This window comes from Myripristis murdjan, chromosome 10 (genome assembly GCF_902150065.1).
Source record: "Myripristis murdjan chromosome 10, fMyrMur1.1, whole genome shotgun sequence".
NCBI lineage: Eukaryota > Metazoa > Chordata > Actinopteri > Holocentriformes > Holocentridae > Myripristis > Myripristis murdjan.
The window spans coordinates 14,516,117-14,542,622 of NC_043989.1; the positions used below are offsets into that span (position 1 = coordinate 14,516,117).

Here is a 26,506-nt window from a genome sequence, read left to right on the forward strand (position 1 = left end):
ATCTTGTGTTTAAGAGAGAAGATTAAGAGGAGAAAAAAAAAAAAGACAAAGAGGTTTGGTCATCTTATGTATTCAAGGACACTGGGCCTTTACTGTGGGTGTAATGCTTCTGCAGGTTCTCCTCAAATGCAGACAGATTTTTCATTCATGAAATTGCTGTTATACTTTTATTATGCATGACTTATTTTTCCATTAGTATCCAGTATCCGGCGGGGTTTAAGCTCGTTTTCCAAGGCTTGTTTGCCTATTTATTAATCTTAAACGCATATGGTGGCAGCATGGTCCAATAGGGAGAGATGCTATCCAAGAAGGTCACAAGTTCGATCCTCACATTAGCTACTGCTAACTCATTTTAAATCCTCCCTGGATCAGAGCACGAGCTAAATGGCTAAAATGTGAAGGTGAATGTGACCACTAGATGGACTGCCAAACTAAGAGATGAAAAAATAAAAAAGGCAGTTTGCTAGACGTGTGTCCGCAAGATCAGAATGAATTCTGTCAATCACTGCTCAATTTAAAAGTATGCTAATCACGTTCTGTTTATAAATTGGTTTCAGCAGTTCCTATCTATTAAGGGAGATGGACAAGTAGTGGCTTTTACTTGCAAGACTGATAGAAAAGCCTGATTTCAGAATACTTCAGTACCAATACCGCTGTGACGAGAGATATTCTGGATCATGTATATCAAATCTGACACATGGGATTGCAGCTTGCTTTGATAACTTTAATATATGAAATAAAATCAGGTTGGGAATTATCAGCGAGCTCCAGATACCATGTTATCGCAAGGCACTCAGAAAAAAAGTGAGAATGTTGTTTGATTCTCATTCATTTCACGACTACCATATGGCATCGCAGAATCTGTGTTATTAGGGAATATATTTTATCTAACTTTTTCAAATATTAATTTAGCAGAGATGTGAGGAGGGGGACGACAGATAACATGTAACAAAGGTGGGTGAGCCAGCCTTGAATCTGCGATGAGATATTTATTATTCAGCCTTTATTTCACCTTGCTGCAGTCAAAAGAAATGAAAGAAAAGAAGATATTATTTCCTCTAGGCCAATAAAACATCAATATCATTTATACTTACGAAGTTCTTTGATTTTTCAGACTGATGCCCTCTCTCTCTCAAAGACCATTTTTTCCATTTTTCAAGCAGGTCTTTTTATAGAGCATCATTAATTATAACCTTGACTGGAAAATAAAAAGCAGCAGGCATCACTGATGTGGGCTACTTTTATGCGTGTTTACTTAATGAAGACTAAAGAGGGCCTAATAGCCTAACCAACAATGAGCGGTGGGCACAGTGGCCTCATACCAGCGCAATTACGTCTACATTTTTAATAGCAAATTGATTTATTTCTTTAATTAAAGTTAGTTATTCTTTGAAGTGCAGTCAGTTTTCATTATGGCGAAATAGACTACTTGAACTGTTCTTACTATTCTATTAAACCCTTCAGAAATGTGTAACAAATGACAGTGGATAGATGATAAAACTTTAATTTATGAGTTTTATGTGAGGAAAGTATAACATCATTTATCTTGTTTAACAATTTACATTTTAGACTTGCAAATTATTATGGCAGGCTTGAGTTTTCTCCCGCATTTTCTTGTGTATGCCTGAGGATGTTTGTTTTTTGTTCCTGTTGGTGCATATGTGTCTCTGTCTGGCAGCAGGATATCTCAAAAACTCAAGAGCAGATTTCTGTGAAATTTGGTAGAGAGGCAGGCTGAACCCCTGGGCCAAGGAACAATTGATCAGATTTTGGTGCTGATCTGGATCTGGGATTTGTGCCATTAGATGATTACAACAATTTTTTAGTCATTACTATGAAAATGGCAGCGAGAGAGGATGAGAGTGAGGCGTGATTTTTTTTTTTTAAGAGTGCTCTTGCAGGATTGAGAAATCAATTACACTTAAAACTTGAGTGACTGGAATAATGTCATTGGGTGTAAAAGCAAGTTGGAGAATTGTTCAGCACTGGCAAAGGTTCGCACTCACTGGGTGAATTGAAGTTTATAGTATAGTGATTTAAACAATCGTTGTGCAGGATATTCTTTAACAAGTTAACAAGATGTGTTTGAATATATGCTTTCACTCAGCGACCTTACATGAGCCAAGTAAATTGCTCTTTCTGTGCAGGTTTGTTGTTGCTGCAGGAATTGGCTTAGATTTACTCGAATGTAACATTCAGTCTAAAAGGGCTAAAAGTTATTTCTGTTCCCTGTAAAGTACTCCGGCTTTGATTTGATTAATCACAGAAAAACTTTTAAGAGCATACGCCAAAGTTCTTAGTAAGGCTCTATATTGAGCGGCCTTGAACGGAGTGTGTAATGCGGCAGACTTAACGCTGCTTTAGCCGTTGAGTCTAATGTAAATCCAGTTCTGTGAAACGTACTGTCAGTGCGCTTGTTGTGCCTTATGTAGGTCAATTCTTCTTCAGCTTTCAGTGCTTGGCCTTCTGATGAGTGATTTCATTTTGCGAGGGAATTGCGGTTTTATTATTCATACTCCACCAGAGTTTGGAGTTGTGGTGCATTAAAGCATGACGTTGTGATTTTTTCTCAAAATGTTATTCCCTTTGTCCCAAATTTGAATTAAACCCAACATGTGCTGCCGCTTCTAATTGTTTTCTCTGGCAGTTTCAGAGCTCCATTAAGCCTATAATGTCAAAACCGTCTCAAGGCATTTTTCAGGGTTTTACATTTATGTTTTAGGCTATATTTGTCATTTAGGGATTCATGTGTCTGTCATAGTTTGATAAGTGAAGTGGGCTTTCTCACTTCAGATGTAAGGCATACTGGTCTCTGCATTTTCCGACTAGCTTCAAAATTCATCTGAGCTGCAACATGTTTTTTTCCAGAGAGAAGTAGCTGAACACATTAGGTGAGTGGCATGAAATTGACCTCTGAAATGCAGCAGTGTATGTGAGTTATACTGTAAAGAAGGCTATTGAGGGAATTCAGACTAAATGGATTCTATTTAAGACTTTGCCTGCAGTATGCTTATCACCTTAATACCCTTACAAACATTGCCCAGGCCCCACAGTGGGTGTGCTTTAGCAGGTCCTGGATAATCGGTAGCCGAGATAGAATCACAGCTTTTCCGGGGGAGCGACTGCTTGTGTTTGTAGCTCTAAAGCTGCATGGGGTCCCATATATCTTTTTGGTACTGTCTCTTTTGTTGATCTAATTGGATACCCTCTGTTGCCTACAATGAATCATTGGTAGACCTCTACTCTCCCCTGAAGTGCTTACTTTTATTGAATGCAGGGTTCCCCCAAATCACCAAGCTAAACCCTAAAACTTCTATTTGTCCCTTGGCTCGAGCCATTGATCTTTTTTTTTTTTTTTTTTTTTTTTTACAGCTGTATCTGTATCACTTTTTCCAACAGAGGATTATAGGCCTGCTTTTATGTGTTCTGCCTCCCCAGAGAAAGGACACCAGTTCAGGCCATTCTCCCCACTTCACTAATTGACTGCTAATTTGGAAAATGCATTTGAAGGTGGAATGAAACAGCAGACCCCTCTCTGCTTTCATACAGAGCTACGACACTGTGACCCTCCCCAATATTAATATTGTCAGTTACCTCCCCCACCCCCTCAGGGCTCCCTCCACTAGGACACTTGACCTCGACTGATGGAGCAGAGATAGAGGACGCTACAAGCTGGGAGGTAGTGCCACAGAATATGAGATGGAAGTATTTGGAATGCACTCCATGATTTTAGCTGAGAACTTTAAATCCTGCCAGAGTCAGGGTCCTCAGCAGGGCTAGCATCTCACTCCACAGCTGATCCACACCACAAACAGCTCCAGGAGAGTGGTTTTCACTGAGCCGATCGAAGGCAAAGATTTTTTTAATTACTCGACTGCTGCAGAATGGAAAGGCTTGCTTTTGCCTGTGGGTATCAGTATTGACTGAAGTGTATGACATTTTAATGAACCCGGTGTGTAAATGATTTGTTGCACTTGCTTATGCTTGAACGACTAATTTGTTTGTTTTTCTCCTCAGATTTACTTGCTTTCAGGCAGATATAGTGGTTTCCAGACGCACGCAGACCGGCCAAGATGTCAAAGATCTCCAAGGCAGCGAAGGCAGTGAAGAAGCTGGATGTGGGCAATGTGATCCGGGCCATAGTGAGGTCAGGTCAAGCAGCGCCTGGACCCCCACTGGGCCCTATCCTGGGACAGGTAAACGAAGTCATTATTCCCCTTCTTGTTTCTCCATATAATCAGGAGTTTTAACATAGTTACAAGAGCAGGGCTTGATTTCATCAAGTGAAGCTACGCACAAAGCTCACACTAAATTACACACCACTTTAACATCCATCTTCATGTCTCCTCTCTCATTTGCCAAGGAAGACAACCCGATCTTTCCCTATTTTCACTTTGCCAATCACTTTATCTGCTTTCACACTTATCTATTTTCTCTGAGTCATCTCTTTTTGCACATCCCACCACCACTGCCATGATCTTCTCCTGTAGCCCCGTTTGTATTCCTATTCATATTCTAGTCTCACATCTTCTGTTTTGTAGGGGGGGTTATAATGCTCAGTCTTGGTATGCAACCATTTCCTGACTGTATGCAGGCCAAAGATGTTACCAGTTTCATCCGTAGCACCTGTCCATATGCATTAGTCTCGCTTTTCCCCAGTGAGTTGATGGAGAAGGAGCTTGAAGTAGAGAACGATCAGTCTACATTTCTTGTATACTTTGTCTTACTCCAGTTGTTCCAAGGAGATGTCTGAGGTTTTATTGTGTTTTATTACATAGAGATGCACCAATACTACTTTTTTATCTACCAATGCCTCTATTCCAACAACTAATATATATATATACATATATATGTATATGTATATGTATATATGTATATATATATATATATATATATATATGAGTTTGCACATTTTTATTGATCAATAAAGACAAAGACCCTTCGTTTGGAATCAGTGGACAAAAATATCAGAGGCATTCTTTCTTTTCTCAGTGAGTGCAATCATTTTTGTGCGTATCTTCTGGTCGTCTCTGTTTCCTTCACAAATGTCCATTTTTAAAAATCTTTTCTTGAAATTGATATTTTAGTGCAAAAAGGGACCATCCACTCCTACATTCTTAATGGTCATCCAGCCATTAAATTTTCATCGTCCTGTGCTGAATTGAGTGAAAGCAAACCTATGGCTCATTCTGCACACACAAATGATCTGGTTAGCCGCTTTAATGGTCCATGCTCATCAGCCTTGGATGCTATTGCACCCTTGAAAACCAAATCATTTCACATAGTTAATACATCTCTGTGCTTAATGATGCAACAAGAGCCCTACGAAGAGAGTGTAGAAGAGTGAGCACAACTGGAAGAAAAGTGAATACAAGTGGAAGGAAAATCGAGCTTTAACTGCTTTGTGATATTATTAACAACCGAATATTCGGAGATGTCAGACAGGGGGCAAGGATGCAAAAGTAACATATCTTTCTAACTTCATATATAAAACTGTCATATCCAGTGTTAACTCTGCCCCCGGCAACACTATATAAACTTAAATAAAAATAGATGGTAACATGACAAAATGGAGGATGATGGCTGCTTGAGGAGGAAACTCCAGCACCATTGCCATTTATTTTGCCTCAAACTGTTGATTTCCATGTTATTTTTACTTTAATCTCAACTTACCTGACCTAAAACTCCTCTCACATACAAGTGAAATGCAGAATCTTTGAAAAAACGATGTTAATATGACTCACCAACACTCGAGCTCCAGGGCCAACTCAAAAGTCGGACAAGCTTCTATAAATGACTCTGATGCCTCTGTAGTTGAGCCACCATCTAATGCTATGATTCTTGAGCTTCTCCAAAAGCTGTCTGAGGACCAATCAAAATGCTTCACAGACATTCAGAAGGAAATGTATGAAATTTGGTGAGCTGTTTCTGAAGTTGAGGAGAAATTAGCCAGTGTTCTTACTTGAATGTCCAGCATGGAGATTCATCTAGACATATGAAAAGACTCTGAGGAGCAGCGTCATGACTGCCCTTTGGCCCCAGCCTCGGAAACTGAGAAGCTGAATGTCAAGCTTGTTGAATACGAGGACAGGGAAAGGCGGATGAATTTACACATTTATGGATTCCCACTGCACACCAAGGTCCAAGATGCCATATTCGCTAAATAAAACACAGAGATCCTTCATACTGACTTTCCAGGAGGTTACGGGCACCTATCAAGACCAGGGCTCCTGCAAGGTCCTTCATCCTTTGTTTCCCAAGATTTCAACAAAAAGATCATGCAAGAAGTGCTGCCAGGAGAATTGGAGATGTACACTGGCAATTATGTAAAATAAACTTCTAACAGGACTTCTCCAGTACTACTCAGAAATCGACAGCACTTCTTCCTGGAATATAAACGGTTACTTCATTCAGCATCAGATGCTCAGCTGTTCCAACCCAATGACAGCCTTGTAGTGCATCAAAAACATTTAAATGTTTCCCTGGATAGTGGACTATTCTCACGGTTAGTGAGCCTATTTTACCCCTCTCCCTAGAGATCACTGAATTACACTGCTAAGACAATTTGAGCAGCTGTTTTATTCAATTACAACATGTTTTGCCCGTGACTCTCTTAATGTCAGAGCTGATCGAGCCCTTTTTCCTTTTTTGCTTTGGAACTGTTAATGCACTGTAGCTAGTTATGATCTGTTCATCAAGATCAATAAGGGCTTATTGTGAATCTGTTTTCTTGTCTATTTTTTTTTTTTTAGTTTTATTTTAGTTTTTCACCACTTTATTGTGATGCTTGGGGGGTGTGTGTGTGTGTGTGTGGAGTGTGTGTGTGTGTGTGTGTGTGTGTGTGCGTGTGATGCAGCTTTCAGTTAAGGAGGGTTCATTCTTGAGAGACATTAACACTGCTTTAATATCCTTTCTTCTTAGAAAAAGCAAAAACCTAACTGAGTATGCTAGTTACAGGTCCCTTTCACCTCTACATAATGCAGACATAAAGATTTATGTGAAAGTATCGACTTAGTGCCTTCAAGGTCATGATGAAAGTACATGATGAAAGTAGTGCATAGTGATCAGCCAGGCTTTATAAAATCCAGGCTAATGCAAGGTGGTTGCTGCATGTCATGGATGGTGCCCAAAACCTGATGTGTCCAGCTGCAGTCCTTTCATTAGATGCAATGAACGCCTTCGACTGCCTATGGCCTTTTTACGGTCACCGCTTCAGGCAGTGGGCTTTGGTCCCCCTTTTATCAATGTGATCAGGGTGTTAGGTAATAATCCAGCAGCTGTGGTGCTCACGGGTAAGAACCAGCCACTCTTGCTATCTTAACAGGGTTGAAGCACAGTTGTCCCTTAAGTCCTTTGCTGTTTGTGTGTTCTCTTGTGCCACTGGCACAGACTGTTTGTTAGTCACCCTTTTTTTTTTTTTATCTGATCTCTATTAATGGAATACGTCATCATATTTTATTATATGCAGACGACGTGCTATTGTACGTTGACAGTGCTGTGCAATATATCCCACAAATACTGTCTATTTTTGATCAGTATTCTAAACTGTCTGGTTTTAAAATAAATTGGCAGGAATCTGCTTTGTTACCGCCGAACAAGGCAATGCCCGATGCACCCGTTCCTGCATCTATTTCAGTTGTCAAAAATTCTGCCTTAAGTGGGATGGCGTTTTTTTTTTTTTTTTATCCTTCCTTCTTGTTACTAGTATTTTTTTTCTTTTGAATACTAGTACTGAACCTTATTGTGTGCGTTGGTGTTTCTCATTTCAAGAATTACTTTTTCACCATTGTTCTAAAATAAATGTCAATAAAAGAAAAAACATTTGATCACAAAAACCTAAAATAAAATGCATCAAATGTTTGACTCCAGATTTCCCTTCCTGACATGGACTGTGGATTTGATTTTAAGTACTGCTGTTTTATGTCATTTTTTAACCTGAATTACATAACATATAGAATTCGTAAAATATTTATTCAAACTGTAGGCCCTAGAATTTTATCCATCATATATTTGTACAGCAATTAGTATATTGCCTTCTACTTTTAATCGTGCCATAGTTCAACTCTCCTAATCCTCTAGTTCAATAGATATCACCAGTAGGCTACCGCAGTGCTCAATTTTAAGGCCATTTCTTTTGTCCTAAATGCCTCCACTTGGTGACAGTAATATGCCTCACTAAAAGCTGTTGGATACCTCAGAAGTTTTCACAGCTAAACAATTAAATGGTTTAATTTATCCCTCCTCCTCCACCTCCAGAAATCGTGTTCTAAATGATCCTTGTAACACAAAGCCAGTGGCCATAACCTCAAAAGTTATGTTTGACAGTGACCTGACATTTGAAGAACAAATAAAGCGAGTGGAAACCTGCAATTGAGAATCATATCAAAAACCAAGACATTATTATCCTCGATAAATTTAGAGAAGGTCGTCACTGCTTTTATCACTTCCAGTTCAAGATACTGAAAAACCCTCTGTTCTTGCCCAAGTAAAAAGTAACTCTCACATCTGTAGCTCATACAAAATGCAGCAGCTAGGATTTTAACTGGGGCCAAACAAAGAAGCCATTTAACCTCAATTTTAGCAGCTCTCCATTACAAGTTAGATGTCAAATTTATTTAAATATTTCACACATTAAAAGCTCAGTGAAGTCTTTCCCCTTGCTAAATTGCAGACTTCTGAGTTTCCTATGAACCAAAGCAAAGCCTGAGATCCTCGGTGGGACCCCTCTGACTGTCACACAGACTAGACTCAAAATTACAGGCGACTGAGCTTTTGCCAGCAGGGCCCCTAAATTGTGGAACGCCCTGCCTCAGGTGTGAATCATAATAAAATGAAAAGTGGCTTTTCACCTTGTTAGCTAACTTCCCATGTAAAAATATGCACCCATTTCACAATAAATGTGAAAAAATGACAGTATTTTTTTTTTAAATCATATTTTTATATTGAAAGGCCATTAGTTTTGGAAATGGTGTGTTACTGTGTTAATGGTGTGCCACTAGGTGATCCTAAAAAATTACAACCAGAAATTACATCACAGATTTTTTTTTTCTTGAATTGCTCCTATTTCTATCTCCACCTTTTTGAAGCACTTTTTACATCCTGCTTAAAGATAAGTGCTATACAAATTAAGATTGTTATTATTATCATTTTTAATAATGATACCACAATTGCTAATAATCATGTAGCATTGTTAGTATTGTACTTATGAGTAGTCATAATATTAGATTTGATTTTATAGCAGAATTATTGCCCACCTTTGATTTCCGGCTTTAGCCTGCTATCACCCCAATATTGCATTTCATATCATAAGGGTGTCAGTTTCTTTTACATCATTTCTAAGTCATGAAATATACTTTTAAGTTCTTACCAGAAGCTGTAGTAGTGATGGCAAGTGCGAGCACAGCTATGATGAATGATTTAGACATCCTCCTGTTAAATGTGACTGCCTCTCCCATGCTTGCTGGGTGTGAGCTCTCAGTGATGGGCGTCACAGTGACAGTAGTAATGTGGTGAGATGAGCTGTAACCAAGCAAAACAAAGCCATATGTTTGTCTAAAGGTGCCTCTTTTTGGACTGTTTTGGGATGTCATGTTGGTGCAGTGTGTTGTGTGTGTGTTTGTCTCCCTTCACTTCCCTATTCCATCAAGCTCACAGAGTGTGTAGCAAACTGTAAATAAATGCTATTCGGCAGCCGCTGTGCTTTAGGCACTGGCCCCGGCCCTTTAATCTTACCCAGTCTCTCCTCCTTGGTTTTTTCCCTTTCTCTGACTAACCACCCTTGACAGGGGAAGCGCAGAGAGGTAGGCTGCCTGTCGGCCGCGGGGCAAATTTAAACAAACGAGAGAAATAAAAGAGCGAGCAGAAGACAAAAAAGGGGAACTGACAGCTTTGGTGCGGGAGAATAATTACAGGCTAGAGTGAAATTAACACAGGCGAATGGAGGGGAAGAAAAGGGAGCACCAAAGAGAGGGGCAGAAAGACGAAAGAAAATAGGAAAGAAGCTCAGTCACTTTCTTCAGGACCAGGTTAGGAGAGTTGTTGGGTGCTGAGGGAAAATGCTGAGCATTGTATCTGGAGCTTAACAGGTGTAACAAATTCAAGAAGGTAGTCATTTGCTGAGGCTGCTGCCTATGCAGCCACTGCTTTTATAATAGAAATATGAGAAGTTGCCCAACAGGGAGTGCATCCAGAATGCATGTGTTTGAAATGTAGAGTGAGCAAGGGAGAAAGAGATGAAAGAGAGAGGGTGGGCGAGAGTTGGATGCTGTCTACTACACTGTTCATCCCTGTGCGGTTTCCCTCAAATATCCCTCTGAACCAGAGAGAAATTCCCCACAGAAACTTAAAATGAATTTCTTTTTGTGGCTGAGTGTGTACATTAGCCTCAATACATCCTGTAAATACGCCCTGTAAATCAAGCATAAAGCAGTGTGAATAAGCTCTCGCATTTTGACAAATAGCCTCGATTTCAATTAATAGGAGCATTAATGCTTGGAGGGGAGGCAGATGGGCACTGAGCGCATTCACACCACTGTTGGGAGGGGGCTAGTTTGCTCTGAAAAACACGACACACGCTCACTCCCACTCCTGACAAGCACACCCCATCACATCTAGACCTCTTTCAACATTAAAGGGAGACAAGACGACAGCATGCTCAAGGATTACTGCATGACTATCAGAGCTGATGGTGCCGCTGGCATAATTGTGATAGGCCTAAATGACGGCCTTTCCTCAGTGTGCCGCTCCGTGAAGAGAATAGCATGCTTTTCTGACATGAATATGCGGGGGGCTTTCCATTCAGTTCTCCAGATTCAGTATCAGTGTGGATGTTTAGCATTAAAAAAAAAACATAAAAACATTAATTTTTCTGTGACTGTGGAAATGACGCTGATTGGCTTAGATATTGTGAAGGTTTTGCAAGTGGAGTTTGTCGTCTCTTGGCCTCTTGGCTGTGAATGATTTACCCTGATTCCTCTTGTTTTTTTTCCTTTGTGTGTGTGACAGCCTGCCAATAATGCTCCAACATAATAGCCAATGAACTGTCAACACTAGAGGAGTATGAAATATTTTATTAGTTTGCACTCTGTCCTGGAGGTGTAGCTGACAACAGCTGTGGAATAACTTCACAGTATACACATGGCATATGTCCAAGTCCCACATGGTACACATAATGTGTGTGCCTACTGAAAACACAGGGGCTAGTAGCCCCATGGGGAAACAAGGCACTTGACTGTTCTGTTCATCTTTTACACCGACTGTTCTCACCCATCTTCCCGTGATGCCAGATACTACAGTGTGACAGCACCCAGGGTTTGATAAATTATCAATATAAAGGCTCAGTCCTTGATTCAAATGTAATAAGAACATCAAAAGCCAAAAAAGGGGATGGGGGGCTGGAGGAGTTTTTTCAAAATGAAAATGACTGACAGAGACTTTGAATCAGGTACAGACAATAGGTGACAGCTAAACATGAATTCTGCATGTGTTTTGAAGCCGTAGAAGGTTTACATACATTGGTATTTTTTGTAAACTGTGTGGTAAAATAGACCTGTATTTTAAGTTACAGTTGAATTAGGTTTGCTGCAAAATGCTTGTCATCCATCTGTCAGCTCGATCCATTCAAGAATCTGTACCTACAAACACTGGCTTTTGTAAAGGTTTGGCATCTTGAATTATGCATATTTTATTCTGCTAAAAATGAAAACGCATTTAGTGGATTTTTGTTTGATCTATGTAAATCTTTCTTAATTAGCCGCAAAAGTGGGCCTTGAAATGTATGTGCAGGTGTATTTACTATTTTTTGCTTGTTTTTCTGGACAACAGGGTCTCTTCAGCACTTCTCAAAGGGATTTTAGGGTGTAAAGCAGGGATGGACCATCGAGAGCAAAGAATCTGCTGGTTTTTATTCCAACCTAAGTCTGTAGCAGCTGATTTAGTTGATTAATCATTAATTAATCAATTAATTAATCAGTGAAATCAACTCGAGTAGTGTTTGCATACTGCATTCTGTTGGCCCTTTGTCCCCATCCCTGTGGTAGGGTAAACTCTGCATCAAAATACTCAGGCACAGCGTATAATACAGGGTTAATTTATAGATGACATTTGAGTCCTGGCCTGTGGTATCAAAGGAAAAAAAATAATCATTACCCCTCTGCCACTGCATCAAACTTTTCAGACTTTTTCTTGTCCACTTTCTCTATTGATTTCCCAAGTAAGATTAGAGAGAAAATGTTCACTGAAAGTTCACCCTCTGTATTTTTACATAGTGTACACAGCGCTGATTTATTTTTTCTTGGAACCTGCAGGAACAGAACTCTTAATGCCCCACAAGTGAACAGCATATAAATATTCTCAAACAACAAATTCCACCCCCCATCCTAAAATCCCCCTGAAATGTAGGGAAGGTATCTGGCACCATATTTGTAAGCAAGAAATCGATTGTAAATAGGTTTTGAAAGTAAAATATTGGTAAAGCCCCTAATTACAAATTCAGGGTAGTATCTGGTTAACCTTGGATTAAATATTGAACAAATTTTGGCCATTTGTGCAATTTGCCCAAATTAAACCAGCATAAATACTACTAGCTTAGGCTTTAGCATACATTTCTGCATTATTCTTTACAATCAGATCTATTCACAGTATGTTATTCAAATGAATCACAGTAACACATCTGGAAATATTTCTCAGCACAACAAAATGTACAAAATGTTAGGGGTGCCAAATGCATTTGCATTAGCAGTAATATTATACCCATGATTGTTGTAATCTGAAAAAATACAAATTCAATACAAGTTACCAGCTTGGATGCGATATCGGCTAGACTGGCCCAGGTTCTGTGTGTAGGTGTGCGTACATGCGTGTGTGCATGCATGCATGATCAGAGTGAGCGGGTCTCTAGAGTTCATGGGAGATGAAAGAGGGTCCCAGGGAGGTCTCTGTGGGTTCCAGGCTGACATGGGAGAGAGTGTGGCTGTGGCTCTGTGAGCGAGACAGTGTGTGATAATGAGAGGGCGCTTTGCCTTGGGCTTGGTCCTCTCCCTGCTCCGAGCTCTGGTTTGGCAGGGTTGATTCTCCTGGTTCTGCCCCAGCCACATTGCCGGTGCCCCCGCCCCCACCCCCGCGGTCCTGCACGTGTCTCTCCCAGGCTGAGCTCAACTTCACGGCCAGAGCCAGCAGGTTCTTCCCCAGAAACACAGTGGATACACGAGGGTCCCTATACCACAGCATGCCTGTGCCCCTCAGGGCCAGTGTGAAGATGTTGATAGTGACCAAGCTGAGCCAAGGGTACAGAGCTTCCTTTCGGGGCCCCCTTTGCCCGGGCAAGCTGGTGGCCCCGAGCTCTGTGAGGGCCACACATGGCAGCAGCAGCAGCAGGGCATAGCAGTAAAAGAAGACCAAGCCCTCAGCCCAGATGGGCAGCCCCTGCTCCGGGACCCCTGCAGTTCCAGCCCCACCATGGGCTTCCCACAGTCCCGCCTGCAGGTCCAGCACGTCCAGCAGGTCAACCACGACCCACAGTAGCCGGCCTCGCACCTCCTGTTTCCTTCTTAGCGGGGTCATGTGATCAGCTCCTGTCAGGATGAGAAAGAGCGAGGGCAGGCAGATGGACAGCAGCAGTGTCAAGGTCTTCCTGGCCAGGGGGTCTGGCGGCCGGCGCTCCTGCCGGTAGTTGTGGCAGACGAAGAAGAGCTTGAGCTGGAGCAGGGAGAGGAACAGGAACCAAAGGGCGTTGGCGAAACCACGGCGTGGGGAGCGAGCCTCAGACACCACGCCTGCTGACACAAACCGCAGCGCAAGCAAGAAGCCCACATCGCCTAGCAACACTGCCGCGCACTGCCACACACTCGGTCCTGGAATACCACGAGCCCCCAGCATGCTCTGCTCCAGCAGATAGAGGTCTACCACTGCCATTGTGCTCACCGTGACCAGGGTTGATACGCACACCTGGGGCGTGGGCACCATGCCTGAAAGAGAAGCAGAGATACACTCATAAACAGGAAAATTTATCAATTTATATGTGCAATATTCAAAATATCTTCACATCCAGTCACACAGTGTCATCTGTCCCCACTAAAACGTATAAATCTGCAGGGTAAAGGCAATGCATGCTTTTTCCAACACTAATTCAAAAGTAAATGTAAAATAGTTTGATGCTTGTTGCTACGGTTTAAGACATTTGCTGCCTAGTAAGCAGTGAGTTCCCTTCATCTTTGGTCAGAGCTGTATCTACTCTGGCTGCTCAAGCTGAGAAGCCTGTTAAACTGTTCTTTTTTTTCTCCTCTTCTGCAGCGCTTTGATTTAAATAGCTCTCATTTTCCAGAAAGGTTCTAACATTGCTTCTTTTTAATTCAGAGATTGTCTGATTTTCTTTTTTTTTTTTTTAGGGTTGTTGCTTATTTGCTCTTTTTGTATTCACCTTATTCATTATTAATTAATTGTGCTCAGGCACAGCTAGGTGCCCTGTCAAAGCCACTTTCTTTGCCTCAATAGTCTGCCATGTTTATTTTCTCTTTGTGTGCTGCAGTCTTTAGTCGGCAAAAATTCCCTTCTCATTTGAGATGAATATTGATAACTTGCTATTTGTTTAGAGAGGCTTTTGACTTGTGTCTTTGTGCACACACAGTGTATTTCTAGGTGAGTGCATGCAGGCAATGCTAATTTGCTTTGAATATGAGCTTTCATTTTTATTGTTGCAGCTCATATTTCAGCCCTGGACAGTATGAAATCTCAGTATTGATCTTAGAGTGAGAAATGATCATTGACTTTACAGCGGAATCGAACCGACGTCTCTTTATCGTATTTAGCTCAAAAGCCTGTAGTGCATGGCTGTCAGACAGTGCAGACCAGAGGATTGTCTGTTATCTGCTCAGCACCAGTCACAGTGTCAGCCACTCGACTGGATCGATGACATTATAATATGAAATCATTACCAGCTCAGATGTGTCGTAATGGCAACAGTTGAGCGTGATCGAGCGAAAGATTGTCAGCACTGCGGCCTCTGAGAAACAGCAACCTGTGAAAAATGTGCACTGATGTGTTGCCGATGGAAGACACATCACTTTCGTCACTGTAAGACTAACAGGAGCTCTGCCATCTGCTCTATGCTGCCTGAATCATTGAAGGGAGCTGTAGAACTCCATTGGGTAAAAAAGGTTTTGAGATTATCTGTGTGCGTGTGTGCGTGTGTGCGTGTGTGTGTGTGTGTGTGTGTGTGTGTGTGTGTGTGCTTGCGTGTGTGTGTGTGTGTGTGCTTGCGTGTGTGTGTGTGTGCTTGCGTGTGTGTGTGTGTGTGTGTGTGTGTGTGTGCTTGCGTGTGTGCGTGAATGCTCGTGTGTGGGCGTGCATGTGTGTGAGAGATAGAGAAAGAAAGAGAGAGAGAGAGAATGAGCACAAGAGTGCAAGTGAAAGATTAATAGGCCTTTTGGCTGTCTACATGCCTAATAAAGTGTTACTGCATGATGGTAATAGTTCATAAATAAGCTTAGGGGGAGAGGCTAGGAGAGAGGGTGAAAGTGATGAAGAGGAAAAGAGTGAAATGCAGATAGAAAGTGACTTCCACCCACTTATACGAAGACATGGCGTTTTATGAGCCAGTGTGGCCTGGAAGAATCTAAATGCATTCATCACCGGGGATATGGAGATATCACAGACATTAAGATTTCTCCTGGAAAAAAAAAGAGGAATCAAAGCGATAAGTGTGGGAACGATATAGACTGATTAATCCGCTCCGAGGCATGGTGGGAGGACAAACGTGGATCATGCCAGCATTCGTAACATCTGATTATCTATGAAGCCTTTTGTTTCACTACACCCTGCTACTTGATTATCAGTCTTGAAATTGAATGAATTTCACCAACCCACACAGAAGATATGGAATTAAAAATTTGCCTTTTTTTTGTGAACAAATCCAGTCTGCAGTGATTAGAAAAGATGCAACCACAGTCATGTTGCTTTACTGTAGATGGTACCTCTTAGTAATTCAACTTGCACCTTAAATTTCATCCTGGAAGCCTCCCTGTCAGCCTGTGTTTGTGTTTTGACTCCTTGTCAACGCATGTAATTTATTCTGTTCTGAGTGAGGGACTGGGATGACAGCCCCTGTGTCCACTCAGCTTATCAATAATGACCAAATTCATCATTCCCCTGTCTCGGAAATGACACTGCCGTTGACAAGGTGAGGCAGCCTATTTCGCTGTAACCATGAGTAATGGCATGTAATAGAGCACAGGTGAAATATTTGTATTTTTTGTTTTCACAACCTCAGCTGTGCGTTTTGCTTTCTGCTGAAAATCCATCTTCACCTCTGACTTGGAAGTTTTTCATAAATGACACCAGTGTGCATTTGTTGTGCACTGTGGTGATGAGGTGAGGTGGTTGTTGTTGTTTGTTTTTTTCCAGAAAAAAATCTCCTCAGCTCCTAGCTTTTAAACCAACACACTCAAACACAAACTCTGAACTGGAGTGTGGAGGAAGAAAGGGTTTGTGATGTTACAGTTGTTTTTATTTAACACCGGGTGTTTTCTGCGTGTACAGAAATGAAGGTAGAGGAATATGAACTGCTCTACACTCGCAATTCAAATCCATAAAAATTTACCTCACAATTTCTAATTGTGTCAAGCAAGACCTCGCCCTAAATAAGATGCTTCACAACTTACCACAGGTGGCATTTAGATCAAGGGCATCAGGACACCAGAGTGCTCAGTATTTAACTAATAGCGAGATGGCCCTTGTGTTATTCCTGATAATGCATTGTTGATCAAATCCGCTCTCTGGGGATAATCCACATGACTGAAACATCTGTTGATTTACCAGGTAGCAGTGATTGCCTGTAGCCCAAGTTCTGGGATTGCCTTGATTTTTAAAGAGTTGACACATTTTCTCCTTTTTTTAAAATATCAGCAGCTGCCTACCGTGCGATGTTGTTATATGATGTTGCGTCCCGTTACAATTTAACAACCTCTTGTTTAAAAAAAAAAAAAAAAAAAAAAAAAAAAACCTTTTTCTCTGCAACACCTGTTTCATAACTGCCCTATTAACAATTGGTGTTTGATTTTTTTCTTTTTTTTTTTTTTTTTTTCTTTTTCTTTCACGCCAGTGATTGATAATAAAGTAGGAAAGGTGTAGTTACCCAAACCATTCGTATTGCACTTGGGCTCGATCCTCGTCTTGATTGAGAGCAGAAAATGTGTTCCTCCAAGTGTGAAGCGTTGTCGATGACCACCGATAAAGTGTCTTTTTATTGTCGGCCGATCAGCACGGTCCGCCGCTGTGAAAGTGTAAATCTTACAGTCAGTGCATTTGCATACTCCGGCTCAGGGACAAGGCTCAGTATCTGGAGGCGATAATAGTCTCATCGCAGCGGGGAAAGTCATCGCACTGCCACACCAGGCATACCCGAGTTTGCCGGAACAAAACCCGGCGCATATCCGTCAAGATATCGCCCTCCCTCCAGATCCGGCATGTCATTTCTTGTCCTTTCGGCTCGCTCCGGTGCTTGATTGCGGCTCTGGATCTGTCACCTCCCGCAATGTCGGGTCTGTGCGCTGACACCTCAGTGCGGGCGCCGTGCGGGGCTGCTCGGTAGGTCGGTCGGGCTCCGGTGGCGAGGAGCTGGGAAGTCGGTCAGAAGTGGACTGGCGGCGCCTGGCGCGGAATGATTAAGAAGAGTGGAGACTGCACAAAAAAAAAAAAAAAAAAAAAAAAAAAAATCCCGATCCAGCCGAGAAGATGGCTCGGCAGTGCAGCGTGCAACACCGGAGAGGGACGAGCAGAGACGTGTAGAAACTCAGCCGTCCGACTTTGGTTGTGGTGTGTTAATTTGTAGGCAGGTTACGTGCTCCAGACTACCCCCCTCTGTTTCCCCTTGCTCCACTCCCCCCGTTTCGTTTGGCTTCCTGCCGCCACCTCCTTTTCTTAGCCATCAGCTGTGCAACTTTAGGTGGAAGAGAGCCCTATGAATATTTAAGAGCACCCAGCTACTGTATAGTCATTGGTTATGGTAAACATGACGATTCCCACTTGCAGAAAATTACTTGTATAATTGCCGAGCATTGTTTGCAAGTAGGCTGATACCTTTCTTGCCTTTCCTTCCTTGAAATTGGAACAAGGGAAGTGGAGCGAAAGATGCTCCTAGCCTGCAGACACATTTAGAGCTCAGAAGGCAGATGTTACAAGTTTAATTAGTCTTCCTTCTGCCTCCTTACTGTCTTAGTTACACTAGGAAATCATCCCTCTGTTGTAGATGAACTCATTACAGCCGGCTTACCATGCAGTTGAATGAGGGAGTGGGAATTTCTCAGAGGTCTGTTCTCAAATGAAGTACTTGGACACACAGATAGAAAGAGGGATGGCTGACTTCCTCGCTGAAAAATTATTTTGGGTCAGCTCCTTAGCATAGTATTGCTCTTAGTCCAATGATTTCAAGGAATTACATGTGCAGCGCCTTATATTCAAAGTCCTGCTCCCTGAGGTGCATGTAGGCATCCCAGCCTACCTTAGCAGAGGCTCAAGTCATCAGCTCTCTTGCTCTCAGTGTGCCTGGTTCATTTTAGACTGAGAGCTTTAATCAGACTGGTGAGAGAAAGGCGATGGAGAGTCATCTTTCTTGTCAGATTCAGCTATGCGCTCCACTGGGTTCCCAGAGAAGAAATATTTTCAATTTTCCACTCTTGTGTGGGCTTTTTATTTTTCACCCTTCTTCTTTTGCACTGTCTCCCTCTTGCTCCGCTGCCCTCTCCTCATGCCTGTCCTATTCTCTGCCCCTTTTTCTTTTTGTTCCCTGTGGGTGTGGTTGAAGGTCGCTCGGTACTGGCTCACTTTCAGAATAGAGAGGAGGAAGCAAAAAGGGGAGAAGGACGGGGTGAATAGCAAGAATAGCAGGGGAGGGCGAGGGGCAGTCAGGCGGGCAGACTGTCCACAGTACTGTGCAGTCATCACTTTTCCTCTAGACATGATTGGGGAAGTTTGGAAGGACACATGGGATTACAGGCTGTCCAAGAATGCTAAGGGCATCAACACTGAGCCATGCTCCACCTCAGACCCGAGGCTGACCTCCACATGGCGAGCGTGGAGAATTCAATCCCTGCACTCTCCTTGCTTCAGTTCTCCCTCTCACCCTCAGTCTCAGTGTCATCTCCGAGTCAGACGCATGAATTAAACAGCACACAAAGTGCTGGAAATTTACCATTTTCCCTCTGAATCCTTTACAACCACAAGCATTACTAATACATTGCTACCAGTTATTGTTGCAGGGGGTTATTGTTGCAGTCGTGCTTTACTGTTCCCAGACGGTTCCAGTCCCTGACTTTTCTTCCTCTTTTGTGTCTCTCATCGACGTGTCAGCATATCTTGTGATTCTTCAGTCATCTCCAGTGTGGAGCCACAGCTGCCTGCAGTTCAGGCTCCTCTGTTCTGCTGCAGCCTCCACACACACGTGATTAATCATGTGAAGTGGCAAAAAGCACAACACTGTCAAGACTGTGAGGGGAACCTAATGGAGTCGAAAATGTGATGTTTTCTTGTGATGCAATCCATTTTACCCCACTGCTGCTCGCCTTCACCAGACCCTCAAACAGGAAATTGTTGTTGAGCCAAGATCCAGAGAGCAAAACATCATTGAGGAGTTTTGCTCTGTCCTGGTTGTTACACAGACGAGTCATGAATATGGTTTGGTCTGTCAGTTATGCTCTCATGCTCGTTTGAAGAATGCTCCAGTATAAGGCTGTACTGCCTTACCACAGCTCCGGACGTTGAGGTGAAAATTATTTTTCATTTTTCCACTGTTAAAACTAATCCAGTGATGCCAGAGCGGAAAATCAAGTAAAATGCATGTCCAGCATGAACAAAATTTAATACTGTGCCTCTGGCTTTGTGTGGGAAAATGTGTCTGTCACAGTTATCACCTGAAACTGATAGCAGCTGATAGTGGTGCCCACTCTATGCTGCCCCTGTGTGGGGCAAGCGGCATGCAGCTCCGCAGTTCAACGTAAAACCTAATCAGCTGTATGACGCTATGATGGGGCTGAATGTGATAAAATGCCAACACTGGAGCAGATTAAATGAGCAAGGTAATGAAGGTAATGAATGAGAGTGTTTCACACCGAAGAGTTTAATTAACCTCGCCTTCTACCCAGCCCCTTTCCACTGTAACACCTCTGTCCCCCGCCACCCCCTGCGTAGACTGCCAGGGCAATTTATCCGGTGGCCTTGTGTGCCAGGGGCAATTAATCCTGCCTCCTGCCCCAAGGCCTCATCCTATGTCTGTGTCCTTTATCTCCATGTTTGCTACGCTTCCATAAGCACAGTTCCTCTCTTGACCTACTCTCCCTCCCTTTCTCATCTTCCCTATCTCCCTCCATCTCCTTACCCCCTCCTCCTCCATCTCTTTCACTCCTGTTCTCTCCAATGCAGAGACACCTGCGGCCACACAGAGTGAACACATCCTCACCGTCAGCAGTCCCCAGCAACTTAATATGCACACATATTCACAGTCTTCAACCCATAATCTTGTCAGATTGAAATGAGTCTGGGATGTGCATGCATAAACATATGCATGCACACAAGCACACACTTGCACCCTCACTCACACGTATTCTTGAGAACCTCCTGTGGCCTTTACTTACTCACTACCTTTGTCATTGTTCACTTTGGTCAAACAAAACCTTTGATTGTTCAAATATTGATCACAACCAGCGCTCTCATTCCGAACACTGAGGCACACCTCTCAGCTGTCTCTCCTCCCTTTTCCCCTCTCCCATTCCTGTCTTGCCTCTCTTCCCGTCAAGTTGCCTCCCAACCACACGCTCCTCCACACACTCTCCTGTCACACCATTGCAATATCTTGTTAAAAAGAGTTAGTGAAGCTGAAAGGCCAATCACATTAACACGCAGGGAGTGTCAAAAAAGACTGCAGAGAATATGGTGGAAGGGTCAAATCAAATGGACACTTCTCAGATTTTAATTGCAAATGCCTAATTGCTCCCTTAATTACGAGTAATAAGACCCTGCTATGCTGATCTCGAATGGATCACATAGCAATTACTCACCACTGTCGCTGCTGGATTTGACGGCTACAATATCTTCGTAGATTAGCGTTAATCCCGGTGCCCAGGATCTCAGAAGTCTTTGAAGATGTGCCGCTGAATGTCCTCGTCCATGGCCAGCGCGGAAGGCCCCGCCTCGGGTGATGGGCTGCAGCCATTTTATACTGGAGAGCACCCGGCTCTAATCAGTCATGGTGGAAGAGAGAGGATTTAGCCGGCAGCTCGGACTCGAGGATGATTAGATGTTCAGATGCAGTGAGTGGGGTTAGCGATTTGGCCAGGGCATGAATGTTAGTGTTCCAGTTCTCTCTGTGATAAATGTCATGGGAAGTTGGGAAAGCCAAGTTAACCTTGCTTTCATGGCATGCCAGCCCTCTGCCACTTTTAAAGACTCTGATTGCAATTACCAACATGGTTCAATCTCAGTAATTACTGCGGTTAAACTATTAAAGAGCCTGGGGGAAAATTAAACTTGCTCACTCTGTCATCTTGCGGCACTGAGTTACTGGACCCCTGTGTAACATCTTAATTAAAATATGATTACCTGTCTCAGGTGCATACTTTTTTTGTGCACCGAGGGCAAACTGTCGATTGTCCGTGCGAGGGCCGTCTTTTTCATCCTCTGGTCAGTCTTCCTCTCATTTGGCACTTTTATGTGTCTTCTTTGTTCAAGCCCTTTTTAGCTGCGTGGACTGTCTGGTCAGGAAGGCCCTCTGAAGTCTTTGCCTCTGTCTATCTTTAGCACAATTGCTCCTCTGTCTGTGTAATGTCTTGCTGTCCGTGCTTAAGCACTTTTTAGCAGCATCAGGCATTATCTCTCACTGGTCAGGGAGGCCCTTTCATGCTATTGTGTGGCGGCCGTCTGAGTTGGTGGGAGAGATCATTATCCAACACGGGCTGAACAGAAGGAAGGAACGGGAGCTGCATATGTGAGGCAGAGCCAGAGGGTTTGCTTTGACTCATACCCAACATCACAGCCTTTATATTAATCCATATTTAATTAGACTTTCCCACCATGCTCCCTCTGCACTTGTTTACCCATGGTGTGTTGTTTTACGAGCGGTGGGGAGAGGGAAGGGCACCAGTACACGATTGACATAGGATTACTATTAATAAGCGCGAAGGGGAGGGAAGGTAGAGCAAAGGGAGGGCTCCAGGGACTTAACTGTTTTTCATTTCATTAGTAGGATGTTATAATTCAAATGGCATCCATCACCCCTGAAACAATATCTGCCGGGACTCATGTGATGCGTTGAAATGTCAATCAGTGTGTGATTACTGCACGGCAGCATTTTGGACATCAGTAAGAACTAATAGATTTGCATACATGGATGGGCTGATTAGCATTCATCAGGTGTTTTTAAAGCCTTTGGTGAATGATGACGTTCAGAGAACTTTCCGCTCCGTTAAGTTCAAATAAATGTCTTCCCTGTCCTGTCATTGGAGAATGTCTCGGGGATGACTGACTTTTCATCAGATGCATTATTAGAATCTGTGGGTTGTGCTTAGCTCAATACGCTCTGTTGTGGAGCAATAGAGGCTCCCAAGTCCATTAAACTGTGTATAAAAAAATCTTTTTTTTCTTCCTCATTTCTAAAATGAACATTTCAATCAGCATGTTGCCTCTGGGAAAGATGGCGGGTGAAGGTCAGTTTAAATTTCAGCAGCAGTAATTAGATTCTTTATTAGTCATTGCCACTGAATTCAGCTCCAAAGAGGAACGGTGCAAGGCAGCGGCGTTGGCTGGGTGTTGACTTAATGTCACCCATCTATTTTGCTTTCGCTCTGGTTGGCCTAGCAGGGGCTGGAAATGGGAGGCTCATTCATCACTGGTCTCTCTGCCTCTGGGCTCCAACATACATTCAGTCATACTGCGACTGACAGACACAAACACAAACACACTCTGGAGAAGCAAAGGAATGCACACGTCTGCACACACAAACACACACACAGACATTTTTGTACGCACATAACTGAGACCTCTTGAAATATCTGTATGAAACCGTCATGGCACATAAACACACGTGCACAGACATACACATACACAGACATATACCTTCAGACACCCAACCCCAGAAGCAGTCATGCGTGCACCTACAGTCAGACCTCCCTGAAGCTCTGTGATTGATTGATTGACTGACAGAAAGCGGGGCATTGGTATTCTGCCAACACATTGTGCCATGAGTGACATTCAGCTAAATGTTTGTAAATCCAGTCTCATAAATTTTAACGCGGTTCACACTCCTGTCATTTTTCCATGTTTGTTTCATCTTTCCCTCTGTGCTCCTTCACGCCTCCCCACCCAGAGAGGAATCCCCATCGGACAATTCTGCAAGGACTTCAACGAGAAAACCAAGGAGATGAAAGAGGGCATCCCTCTTCCAATCAAGATCCATGTGAAGGTGCGTGTGTGGCTCGTAGTGGGTCTCTAACCCATTCCTGACCCTAACACTTCATCTCCCTCCCAAGATTGTGGTTAATTCCAGTGGCTGCATAACATTACCAAAGCACTTCCATTATTCATACTCTGCCACTGAAGTAAGCCTTTCCATTTGCATTCATTAATGAAGCAGTACCCAGAGGAACTTGGGAGTCAAGGAGCATTAAGCGCATGCAAGAGACCTGAATTACTCCAAAAGAGGTGTTGTGCGCTTGTATTTTTTTATGCCCCACTTAGTGTTTCACCCCTCACAGCCCCTTGTTTCTTTGTAGATTCTATTTTTTAAATCAGGTTTTACATCCTTTGATCTAAATAAATATCTCTTGTAATGGCTGAGGTTTGTGATGTAAGTAGGGGAGCCTAATCCTTTAATAAGCATGAATTTATTTTGACATGCAGTATCCAGTAATAGCTCAGCCATCATGTCTGTGGCCTCCTTGCTGCCCATCAATGCCATCTGCTGGTGGTGAGCAGTGCATGGACAATGCCTGTTATCACTTGGATGTACAATGTGTGCGATACAATATCTGTTGCAACCTCCACGATTACTGTCTCTAGCTTTGCTTTGTCGGTAGCCTTGGTTTTTAGCTCTCTGCTGTGTATCAGTTTTCATCTTACGTTGTCTTTTTTATTTTACTTCCACTGTGGTCATTTTTACTACCTCTCTCTCTCTCCCTCTCTCTCTCTCTCTCTCTCTCTGTCTTTTTCTCTCATCTTTCGGGTCAGAAAAAGCATGATGCCAAATGTTGTGTTGTGGTGCACTCTTACAAAATGAGAAGAAATGGCACCAACTGGACCGTGACAGCCAATATCTTTTCCATAGATAGTGAAAAGTTCTTTTAACTGCCGAAAGGTCACATCTGTTCGATGAGACAAGTCTGATGACAAATCACCGGCTACGCAGTATCTTTTCAGCTCAGCCCACAGTTTATAGCCCCTGTGTTTATGAGGATTTTTTCTTGGATGACAGATAACAGATGATCTAAAGCCAGCTTTCTTCCATATGTCTCACTCTGTCTCTCCTCAGCCTGATAGGACGTATGACCTGAAGATTGGCCAGCCCACAGTGTCTTACTTCCTCAAGCAGGCAGCGGGCATAGCGAAAGGCGCCAGTAAGACAGGTAAGGTGTGTTACTGCACCCATCTCCTCTCACTCCAGTTTAAACCCATCGAGCCCGTCCTGTAATGGACACACATCCCTCCGTGGGTTCGGTTTTAGCTTCCTGGTGAGTGAGTGATCTTATATTTATAAGCGAGGGAACCGAGGAGTAGGCAATTGCAGTTGGAGGGAAGGAAGCAGCAAAGGTGGTATGTTAAATAAAGAGAATTATAGATTTCCCCCTTTCTGCTTCAAGCTATCTCCTCCCTGGTTTTAGATGCTGACTCTTAACACCCTCCCCAGCACACACACACACACACACACACACACACTTTGTCCTTAATATGGCCAAACTTTTTCTCTCTCTCTTTTTTTTGGCTCTTTTCCCTGTAAGCATCTTTAATTCTTCATGATGCCTTGTTCATTCACTCTGTCCGTCTCTTGGGTGTGTGTAGGCCACGAAACAGCAGGGATGGTGTCAGTAAGAGCAGTGTACGAAATCGCCCAGGTGAAAGCCCAGGATGAGTGCTTCAAAATGAGGAATACCCCCCTGGAGACGGTCGTCAGAAGCATCATTGGCTCGGCCCGCTCTCTGGGCATCAAAGTTGTCAATGAGTAAGTCCTGTTCTGTTCTCAGTGCACTTCTGTTGCCACACTGTCATTGGATTTTTATTTGCTGCATTGAACCTGGCCTGAATACACACACTGGCACAAGCAGGGGTGACAGATGTTGGCACTGTCCTTGACTTGTGAAATGGTCCAAATAGTTGGTTGTTAGCGTTACAAATCCTGTTCTTTAAAGCGAAAATACACTCCTGCACACTCTGTCAGTGTTGGATATCATCAATTTGTGATTTTTCCATTGCTTTCTGGGAGTTATTTTCTGATGAAGTGTTGTAATTTACACTTTTCGTGTATCCACTTTCCTCACTCTGCCTCATCTGCTATTACACTTAGTAGCTACTATTGAGAAATTGGTATCTCTGCCTTTTCTATGATAAATTTCTCCCTGTTTTATAGATGAACATCTGAGTAAAATAGCTGCTCTTGAAGGAAGCCCCTCGCTCTTTGATTCTGAACCTGGCATTTATTGTTGATATAAATCGAGGAAATTTTTCTACCATTAAACTCCATTGTAGATGGAAATATCTTAAATAAGTATCTTACACCATCTACATTTGGCCACTATATTGAAAAATCCGGCACCAAACAAGAAAAAAGACTTAGGAATGCAAAGTAGCTGTTTTTAACACTGTTAAAGTGGATTTTCTTGTAACATATGGGAGTAATTTGTACATCTGATGTCACCTAATATCCAGCTACTCGCTTTGCATTTATTTAGCTTGTTTTTCTCCATCTCTCTCCTTCTCATTACCCTCCTCAGCCTATCAGCTGATGAATATAAAGTCTTCTTGGAGCAGCGAGAGGAGAAATTAAAAGCCGATGCAGCAGCAGCAGCGGCTGAGGCTTCATTGGCCAAGAAGAAATGAAGACTTGCTCTGCCCAATATCCCCCTCCCATGTAGTTATGCTGACTTTATGTACATTTAACGCGGTCACACGTAAATGTTACTTCTGTTTATGTTTATGTCATATCTTAATAAACATCCAATTGTTTATGTAAGAGTTTGAGGGTCCCTATCGTGATTTATGTCTGGTATTCAGAGTTCATGATGGCTTCATCACTGCAAATTACTTGGTTTCATCTTTCAGGAATGATTTAAGGGATTTCATCTCACTCTCTAAATTCTTGCAGTAAACGAAGACAGCTTTGTGAACTTAAAGTTTACGACGGCAAGCACGGCAGAACTAATGAATCTATATTTGCTCTCTCCATTAAAGATTTCCACTCTCATTCTCTTTGATGTTGTTTAATTAAGAACTCGTCTCGGAATTTTGGCTCATAACTTTTCATTTTTAGATTCTT

At 42.7% G+C, this 26,506-nt stretch overlaps 2 protein-coding genes across 5 annotated transcripts in view; one reads left to right on the top strand and one right to left on the bottom strand.

Annotated features, from left to right (window-relative positions):
• Positions 1-26,205, top strand: part of mrpl11 (mitochondrial ribosomal protein L11) — a 28,003-nt gene extending 1,798 nt beyond the window's left edge. For 2 of the 4 annotated variants that reach the window (XM_030062004.1, XM_030062005.1), the window contains exons 2-6: positions 4,018-4,196; positions 23,348-23,443; positions 24,509-24,602; positions 25,036-25,195; positions 25,965-26,205. In XM_030062004.1, the coding sequence (XP_029917864.1) occupies positions 4,074-4,196; positions 23,348-23,443; positions 24,509-24,602; positions 25,036-25,195; positions 25,965-26,070 (579 nt within the window). In that variant the 5' untranslated portion in view covers positions 4,018-4,073 and the 3' untranslated portion in view covers positions 26,071-26,205. Of the gene's footprint in view, positions 1-3,612; positions 3,680-3,823; positions 3,907-4,017; positions 4,197-23,347; positions 23,444-24,508; positions 24,603-25,035; positions 25,196-25,964 lie in introns of those variants that run through there. The other 2 variants (XM_030062006.1, XM_030062007.1) reach the window with 2 other exon arrangements.
• Positions 12,884-13,962, bottom strand: tmem265 (transmembrane protein 265). The gene has a single exon (XM_030062003.1). It carries the CDS (start codon positions 13,960-13,962, stop codon positions 12,895-12,897), a length of 1,068 nt encoding a protein of 355 aa, XP_029917863.1. The 3' UTR covers positions 12,884-12,894.
• Positions 26,206-26,506: the final 301 nt, after the last annotated feature.